We start from the raw sequence: 9684 nt of genomic DNA, 5'->3' as shown, positions 1-9684 counted from the left end.
AAACCCTTAGGCTGAAAACCGAACCAAAGTTGAAGCTGTGTGAGTAGCAAGTGTGACTTGGTACCCAAATTATTGTCTTCGTTAGTCCATGGAGGAGGCGGGTCACTGTCCCTGTTTTAAAAGGAATTAATCAACAAATGATTGGTCTGGTGACATACAGGAAACAAAATTAGAGTCCCAGATGGGCAGAGGATCACAGTGTAATGCATCAATAACTTTTCAAAGGCTTCCTCCAACACAATCTTCAATTTTCCCTGATCACAGCACGAGGTGTTTCTGTTAGTAACAAAAACCTTTTACCATAAAGCTTTATATGAAAATAAAAGCATTTCTCCAATGACTAATGAAAGAGAAGCTGTGGCTGCCCCATCCCTGGAAGTGTTCAAGGCCAGGTTGGATGGGGCTTGGAGCAACCTGGTCTAGTGGAAGATGTCTCTGCCATAGGCAGGGAGGTGGAACTAGATGGGCTTTAAGGTCCCTTGCAACCCAAACCAGTCTGGGATTCTGTGTTTCCATGATCCTATGACCCCCTTATTGCTCCTGAGCCTTGCAGCCCTTCATCATGTGAACACAGAATTTCTGTTCCTCTCACATCCCAGTTAGGGCCAACGAGGAGGAGAGGAACACCCTCCTGGAAGGGTGAACTGGCTGTTCTTCCCTGAGGGAAGGCTTCCTGGATTCCCTGCCCTGGTGGGCAGCAGAGAGCAGCAGAGTGCTGTGGGATGAGCTCCAGTGCTCTTCTGTCACCCCGTGGAGCAGGAGCATAAATAAACACACCAACACAGGGAACCTGCTTCTCGTGCAGTTGTTTAATTACAGTTGGCATTTTGTTCTGCCACGAACAATTTTTTATTAAGTTTCTGAGTAGAACAGAATTGATTTTTTAATCATGCAAATGAAATACAAATTTCTTGGCAGATTTCCTGGGCCTGGACACAAGGAAGATAATTTAGGCACTGGCACGCTCAGAGAGGCTGGTGGCTGAAGTGCAGCCTGTTCCAGGCTCTGCCACCCTCCATGGAACCAAGTTCTTCCTCATGTTGAGGTGGAACTTGTTGTGGTTTAATTTATGGGCTTAAAGTGCCAGGAGGCCAGACTGAGGTGCGGGAAATAGTATGTTAAGGATGGACTAAAAGCTGTAGAACTGGCCCTGAAAACTTCTTCATGGGCCAAAGCATTCCTCCTCTTTGTGCAATGATGCATTGGCTGTGCAGATACAACGCACGAATCAATAACAGCCTGACCTTGTCCTTCTGGGGATGTTATAAGCCAATATTCCTCACTGTCACAGTAATTCACTGACCATTCACGTGTATTTCACGTGGAAAGGCACGAATGACAACAATTCCAGCCTGAAGAAACTGCCTGCATGCTCTCATCAACTTAATAGCATTTTGGCTAAATAAAATCAGATTTTATGTGTTTGTCTTTATAAAATCCCAGCAGTAGATCAGTATCTGCTTTCAAATGACGAGTCTTTCCTAAGTGGTTCCCTCTGTGGAGAACCCCGGTGGCACTGCAGAACCAATTAAAGAGAAAAAGGAGAAGGAATTCTTATTAATTATTAATTTTCTTGGGGCGTCCTGTGCAGGGCTGAGTTGGACTTCATAATTCTTGTGGGTCCCTTCCAACTCAGGGTACTCTGTGATTCTGTGACTATCTATTACCGTGATTATCATCTATTTAGGCCACGTGCCATTTGCTGTCGGGGGCTGGTTTAGCGGTCAGAAGTTGTGATTTTGCAACCAGACGTGTTTCCTAAGAAATCCCATCAGCGTCCGTGTGCCCTGTGTGAGGCGCCGTGCAGGGGCCCGACAGCGGGCGGGCGGTGTGTGGCACTGGGCAGGCAGTGAGTGGGATAACACGGCATTCCCTGCCGGAATCATCCCTGCTGGTCCCTGTTCTCCCCCAGAGCAGTCCCCGCTCTCCCCGGGACCCCCCCGCCATCATGGCGGCCCGAGGGGCTCTGGGGGTCGGGAGGGAGCGCGCGCCCCGCCCCGCCGCGCCGACCAATGGGAGGGCGGTGCGGCGTGACGTCATGCCGAGACGCGCGGCAGGCGCGCGGCGGGCGGTGCCGCGGTCAGACCGTGTCCGTCCGCCGCGTCCGCAGCACCACCCGCACAGCGCGTGTCGCTCCGCCCCGCAGCAATGTCGCGACAGAGCCCGCAGGAGGAGAACCTGCAGGGTAAGGGCCGGGCCGGGGCTGGCTCGGCGGGAACGCGCAGGGCCGCGGGCGGGGGAACGCTGCATTGCCGGTCACGGCCCGGGCACTGCGAGTTGGGGCCGCGCGGGGCCTTTCAAGGTCGCGATATTCACGATATGCGGTGGTTGAGGTACGAGGTGTGTGCGCTGCGGTACATCCCCCCACAGGGAGCCGTCCGGGCTTTGGGGAGGCCGGGCCCGTCACAGGGATCGGGGTTTGATCGGGCTGGAAACATCTGGGGCGGGCTGAAATTCCCGGGAAAGGGGCAGGTCCGGGCGGCCACTGACACGGGATCGTAGCGGGGATTTTAACGGGGCATCGCCAGCCCTCTGCTGAATTTGGCTTCAGGCTCTGAAATCTTAACAAAATTAGGGTTTCCAGGGCTGATCAGATACTTGTTAATGCTGGCCTGTGCTCCCAGAGTGTCCTGGGCTGGAATATGGGATAAACCCACTCCAGAGCCCTTCCCCGTGACTCACCTGCCCAGTTCCCATCACCTGGCGTGTGCTTTGGTCTGCTTGTGTTTCCAGCTTCGTAAAAACACAGGCTCTTTTATCTCTAAGTGATGATATCACAGCACAGCCTCACTCTGGGGAGTGTCCAGAGGAAGAGGGAAAAGAGGGAAACGTGTGAAGCACATCCACTGTGCTCCAGCTGTTACAATTCCAGTGCTCTCCCTGTTTTATCCTCCATTCCCAGCACTGTACCCAGTAAGATTTCAGCAGATAATCCTGATTTGAGCTCCAGTGGTTGTGGTTGTTCTTTGGTAACAACTTGAGCTCCCTTGAATTTCGGGGGAAAGGGTAGGGAAGGGTTTGTCTGGCTCCAGACACACCCCCAGGCATGTCACGTGGAGGGGAAAATTCCCAAACAAACCCAAACAACAACAAACCAGCTGTCAGGGAGGAGGGCTTTTGAAGAAAAACTTGGTGACCCACAGTGTGTTTATTCAGCAAGGTTTTGGTGTTTTGGCTGTTCAGGTGATGATCTTTGGATCCTCGGGTTGTTTGTGCAGATGAGGCACTTTGGCTTTGTGCTATTTCCCTGTAATTCCTGGGCCCTTAGTCTTTTCACGACCAGGATATCTGTGGTACCTTTGCTCGTCTGATATTCCTGTTCCATGCTGGATCCCTGCACTGGCTGCTCCCCTCCTGCATTCCTGTAACTGTTCTCTTTGCCATGGAATCCCAGGATGGGTTGAGTATGAAGGGACCTTGAAGACCATCCACTTCCAGCTGTTGTGGTTTTACACCCTGAGTTCTGTCCCAGGGAGCAGGAACAGCCCAAAGCCCACTATCTCTGTCTCTCCCTTTCCATAGCTATTCCTTAGACATCCTTCCTGCTGTGCTCCCCAGAATTCAGGGAGTTCCCCCTGTCCTCCTCCTGTCCTTGCTGCTGCTCCCTGGGCACTGCTGGGCCTGGCCCACATGTGTTCCACGGCACAATTCCATGGGCACTTCTGTAATTCAGGTATTTTCTGTCCTCTGAGCTCGTTCATGGGGAGATGGAGGGACAGGACAATGGAGTGGCTTCCCACTGTCAGAGGGCAGGGCTACATGAGATACTGGGGAGGAATTCTTGGCTTTGAGGGTGCTGAAGCCTTGGCTCAGGTTGCCCAGAGAAGCTGTGGCTGCCCCATCCCTGGAAGTGTCCCAGGCCAGGTTGGACAGGACTTGGAGCAACCCGGGCTAGTGGAAGGTGTCCCTGCTCATGGCAGGGAGTGGAACTGGATGGGCTTTAAGGTCCCTTCCTACCCAAACCAGTCTGGGATTCTGTAAGAGAGGGAACAGCCCCAGGCCCTGCAGGGAGCTGGTCCCTGCCTAGGAGGGAGTTGTTATTGCCTCCCTGAGGAAAACAAAGCCCACGTGACAGTGTTAAATATACTGTGAGGAGCAGACACATGCCAGGCCTTGCCACGCACCCGCTGTTGCTTCACAGCAACACCTACAAACAGCACTGGGAAAGGCTGAACAAAACAGTCCCTGGGCTCTGCAGCCCAAAATAATTTCAATAAGTGAAAAAATGAGCTTTGGCAGCAAAAGACCTTGAGATTATTTTGTTTGGCTGCCACCTATGGTAAGCAATAAAAATGAAATATAACCCAAAATAAAAGATCTTCAGCTGCAGAGGGAGACAGAATGCACTGAACAGCTGCTCCCCAGCCCTGTGAGCCTCCCCAGCTCGCTCCCAGCTCCCCTGCTCTCTGGCATTCCATGGTGTTTATGAGCAGGGAGGCAGGGCTGGCACTGTGTGTCCCTGTGCTGTCACCCTGGGCAGGAGCACCAGGGTTGGTGCTCCCAGGTCCCCCCCAAACCCCTCCGGTCACTCGGGCTCAGTTTTCCTTCTGCCGAGCAGGGTCCTGGGTGGAACTGCACTTCAGCAGCAACGGGAATGGCAGTGGGAGCTCTGCCTCCTCGGGGAGCCAGGAGCAAGTGCCAGCCTCCCTCTCCATCCACAACGGGGACATGGAGAAGATCCTGCTGGATGCCCAGCACGAGTCAGGCAGGAGCAGCTCCAGGGAGAGCTCCCACTGTGACAGGTGAGCAGGGCTTTGCTGGGCACAGGGAAGGTCATGGACAAGGGCACCTGGTGTCCCAGGCACAGACAAACACAGAAATGTCCATGTGTGTGTATTTACATGTGTCCATGTGTGTGTATTTACATGTGTCCATGTATTTACATGTGTCCATGTGTGTACACAGAGGGAGGTTTCCTGTCTAAAGGTTGGTATTTAAATGTTAGGACACAGGGTGGTGCCTGGGGCAGGGAAAGGGGACAAAGTGCACAAAACAGATTTCCAGGAGTGTCACACAACAACTCAGCCCTGGGGCAGGTGGTCAGACAGTGTCAGTAATTCATTGACTGCATTTTGGTGGAAATTCCAGGACTCAACCAGACAGTGGGATGCAGAGCTGCTTGGTCTCACCTGGCTTGTTTGGATTGAATTCAAACCCCTCTGATACCCCTTGTTTGCTGCCCATTGTTATGGTGTAAGTGCTCTGGGGAGCAGGAATCTGGGCAGAGTGTTGGAAATCAAAGAAAATTGACTGTGATGGGTTGTGGCACCCACTGACAGATCCCTTAGGTCGTGGTCAGGGCACTTGGGGACAACGTGCACATCACTGCCCTGAGTGGCTGTTGGTGCAGGAACTGTGTCATGGAAAACTTAATGATCCTTCCTTCCCTTTGCTTCTGTTTTCCTCCAGCCCTCCTCGTTCCCAGACCCCTCAGGACAGTCACAGAGCTCTGGAGATAGAGAGTCACAGCAGTGGGGAAAAGAACAGCTTCCAGGTAAAAACCTCACCTTGCTTTGGGAGAGGGAAATTCTCACTCTCAGAGGATGTTGGAAAAGAACAGCGAGAGCTGCTGAAGCAGAGACTTCCATAACTCAGAATAACTTGGGAGATCCAGGGTGGGAGTGTTTGTTCCTGACTTTTGTGGATATTTTGGTTTGGTTTTTTCAATCTGTAACTGATTTTTCAGAAGGATTTCCCCTCCCCCTTTGGCTGCCAGCTGGGTACATTTCCTGCACCCCCCACAAAAAAATTGTGTTTAAATGCACCTTCACCAGTTTATTAGGAATGAAAAAGCAGCATCAAGAATTTCTGGAGTTGTTTAAATGTGGCAGCCAATAACAGACAACTTCCAAGCCCTGCCATGGGATTCCAGGTTTTTTAACACCTGGTACTTAACCTGAATGCTGCTTTGGAAAACTCAGTTATTTCTGATTTCATTTGGTATGTTTGTTTATACACTTGCAAGGAGAGTGAGTAAATATGTTTGAGACAAGAGTGGAGGAAAGCTTGCATACATGAACCATAACAGGCTGAAATCTGAAGTCTGCAGTGTAATAAATTAGCTTTTAATATGAAAAACATAAATTACAAAACATTTTGAGGAGGGAAGTATTTAAAGGAAGTGAATTTCCCCATCATCTCTGCAGCTCCTGCAGGAGTCCAAGGACCCACCTTTAGGTAGCTAAAAATGGTACTGAAAATGATTATTTTTATTTTGTATTTTCAGAAACACCCCTCAGCTGTTTCAAGATCATTATTTAGATTGAAAACAAAAAATCCCAAGTTAGAAAGCCATCAGAATTCCAGCTGCCTGGGCAGTTTTATTTCGATCCTCTGTGTGTGTGTGTGTGTGTGCATCAAGAGCTGTCTGAATTCTGGGAGCAGGATCTATTTTTATCTCCAGGCCTTGGCTGCATGGAATGGAGCTGTGCTGAGCCAGGAGCTCTGCTCTTACTCAGCGTTTTTGCTGGGATTCACCTGACAGCAAAGCCATGTTTTTTGAGGATTTATTCCCTGCACAGGTGTGAGCACAGCCCTGGGTGCCACCTGGCCACCTAGGATGGCCCCAAAGCCAGGAAGATTCACACGACTGGAATTATTCCCTTGTAGGAGCTTGACAAGGAGCTTCAGTGGCACCTGCCCAGCTCTGAGCATGGGCAGGAAAACCCTCTGCCCAGGGTCCATCAGACTTGGGAGCTTGGAAAAGGCAGGAAACCCATCTGCCCAGTGTCCATCAGACCTGGGGATATTTTCGATCCCGTGTGTGAGGATTAAATGCAGGGCTCTGGCATTTCACTGCCAGGGCAGCCTTTACTTGATCAGATATGGGATATGGATATGGGATATGGAACATGGTCTTTGCCATTCACATCCCACTCTGGGATGGATCTCCCTGCTCCCCATCTTGCTCTGGGATCTGAATACTTCGATAGAAGTGGAATGGGAATGGATAGGAGGGCTGAGTGTCAGAGCGGACCTAGGGAATGGTCCTGGAAGCAGAGCAGGAGCTTTGGCAGCTCGCAGCTGCCCTGTGTCCAAGCACTGTTTGATGGTGTATCTGTTCCAGTCCGAGGAGGATTTCCTGGAGAGGAGGAGGGAGGTGGAGCGGCTGCTGCGGCGGAACGCGGACTGGATCTGGGACTGGTCCAGCCGGCCTGAGAACATCCCCCCCAAGTGAGTGCTGGCACAGCCCCTGCGTGGGCCTCCTGCAGCTTTTCCTGCCCCAGGCCTGAGCACAGATCTCTCACTGCTGGGCCTGTGCTTTCCTCCCCAATCCCAGGGAATTCCTCTTCAAGCACCCCCGGCGCACAGCCACCCTCAGCATGAGGAACACCAGTGTCATGAAGAAGGGGGGGATATTCTCTGCAGAATTCCTGAAGGTTTTCCTCCCATCCCTGCTGCTTTCTCACCTGCTGGCCATTGGACTGGGGTAAGGTTCAATTTAAAAAAAAAGTAGATTTTTTTTTTACCTGTTTTCTGTCAGGCCTGATTCAGATTCCCAATTCCCTCTTTGTCCAAGAGAGGAGTAACTTTTTCTCTGAAGGGGGGACAGATGGTTATTCAGGAAGTGCTTCCTGCCTCTGGTATTGCTGGATGGTTCCAAGTTTTCCTTTGCTTTCCTCACTAGTTGGGAATTTCTCAAAACAATTAAGGGGCAGCGAAACGAGTTTTGTACATTTGTACTTGGCTCCACTGGAGATGAGACCTTTAATCTCACAACTATTGGCAAAGGGCAAAAATAGTATTTGATAGATTTTAAGGTTCCACTGACACCTGAAAGGGATGGGAGACACAAAAAAAAATGAGGACTTGGGGTTTTTTTATGATTTGGGGTTTAGAAAGAGCTCCAGGACACAGAAACTGACCCTTACCAAGGAAGTTGAGGGTGAGGGGTGAAGGAGGTGGAGGGACAGAGGGAACTCTGCCCAAATCTCCCATGGTCCCCACAGTGTCCCCGGCATTGTTCAGGATGGGGAGGGCACAGGTTTTCTTCCTGCACAAAGTCAGGATCTCAGTCACATAATCCTGTAAAAGGAACATCAAACTCACTCAGTCCTTCTAAAATGAACCTGTAACTGTCAGAGACAATTAAAGCATGATGGAAGTTTGGGGCTAAGTGCTGGGCCCTAGAGCTGGGGAGTGGTACCAGACCAGGGTCAGTCACTGGGGTGAGGACTGAGCTCCAGAGCAGTTGATTTCCCTGCTTAACCTGCTGGGAATTCCAGAGGCATTGACCTGGTGAGGGGGGTGTTTCTTTTGTGCTGTACTTTGTGTCAGTGACTCGCAGCCCTCGCTGACCTGACCGTGTGTTCCCACCCCCAGGATTTACATCGGGAGGCGCCTGACGACCACAGCTTCCAGCAGCTCGTTTTAGGGCACCCGGAATCCTGGGATGGGAGCGGAGCAGACTCACCTGGAGCGCAGGAGGTGCAGAGCCGGGAGGGGGAGCTGGTCGTGGCACCGTCGTCGTGTGTGTCCTGTCCGTGTCCTGTTTTAGTTTAGTCTAACGAGTGAGAAGGGCTCCCGTGTCATATAGAGCCGCCTGGATCAATCCCTTCTGGATCAATCCCCTCAGCACGTGGCAGATGCTGTAACGTCCCTTAGTGCTTTGTAGTGAAGTACCTGAGAATTAGAGCTACTCAGTGTTTAAATCAATCCCAGCTTTAACCAGCCCTTGGGAGGGGTGAGTGTCCATCCTGCCCCTCGTGCCTGTGGGTGGGAATGTTGCCACTGCTCCTGCAGTCCTGACAGGGAGGGATCAGCCCAAACAACGTGTGGCCTTATGGACTGATACGGGAATTCCGAGGAGCTGTTCCCTGCCCTGGGGCAGCTTCTCCTCAGGTAGATGTTGCTTAGTTCACTTTGGTGTGAGGTGTGAAGTGTTGAGACACAGAGGGAAGAGATGAGCACGTGGGTAAAAGTCCATCAGTTTGTCCTAGTTCAGAGGTAGAGTTTGGATTTAGTGCCTAATAAAGAGCTGCTTTTGCCAGGACATTTATTTAACCCCATCACTGGTTCCCAGCTGTACCTACCGCAGGCTGGCGCTTCACAGGCTTTATCTGTCAAGTAGTAAATCTGCACCCAACACCCCAGCCCTGGGCACATGTTCCCAGGGTGGCTTCTCCTTGGTTTTTACTGATGCAATGCCTTTTCCTTCAGTGATTTTACCTTATTTAATGAGAAAATGAATGTTTGCCAAAATACCATGTTTTATATATTTAAATAAAAAGGTTCCTGGTGAACTCAGTTTCCTCGTTCCTTTTTCTCTACCAGTGAAAGGGGCTGACAAGGCTCTTTGCCTCCAGACACGAGTTTCACACTGGTCACTTCACAACTGACACAAAAATCAGAAGTTTCTATAGAAACAGCTTCAGACCAGTCTTGCACGTGGCTCTGCTGTCAGCAGGCAACCCCCCCACCCCTGGCCCTGCTGGCTCCTCCCTGCTCAGGCACAGAGGGCTCAGAGGTACTTACACATTTCATGCTTCCTCGTTCTTCATTCATCTAGATTTTAATTAAAATTTCATGGTATAATTATCACTGAGGGGCTGAGCCCACTCAGTCCTGGATCTGCAGTGAGTGAATGCAGTTCCAAAGCTCTGGCATGGGGGGCTCTGCTTGAAGCCACTGGGCTGAAACAGAACCCGGGACTGGCCAAGGTTGGGAGGGACCTTAAAGCCCACC

The 9684-nt window shown here is 51.1% G+C and overlaps 1 protein-coding gene across 1 annotated transcript; it reads left to right on the top strand.

Annotated features, from left to right (window-relative positions):
- The first annotated feature begins 2047 nt into the window (after nt 1-2047).
- Nucleotides 2048-9242, top strand: BNIP3 (BCL2 interacting protein 3). Its single transcript, XM_051801233.1, has 6 exons — nt 2048-2185; nt 4559-4742; nt 5410-5494; nt 7067-7173; nt 7280-7429; nt 8323-9242. The coding sequence occupies exons 1-6, from the start codon at nt 2149-2151 to the stop codon at nt 8372-8374; spliced, it is 615 nt and encodes a 204-aa protein (XP_051657193.1). The 5' UTR covers nt 2048-2148; the 3' UTR covers nt 8375-9242.
- The last annotated feature ends 442 nt before the right edge of the window (nt 9243-9684 follow it).

Source organism: Manacus candei, unplaced genomic scaffold (assembly GCF_025592945.1).
Source record: "Manacus candei isolate 608988 ecotype Guabito, Panama unplaced genomic scaffold, ASM2559294v1 h1tg000050l, whole genome shotgun sequence".
NCBI classification, from domain to species: Eukaryota; Metazoa; Chordata; class Aves; order Passeriformes; family Pipridae; genus Manacus; species Manacus candei.
Note: the sequence above shows the minus strand (reverse complement) of the source record. Positions and strands in the feature narration are given on the sequence as shown.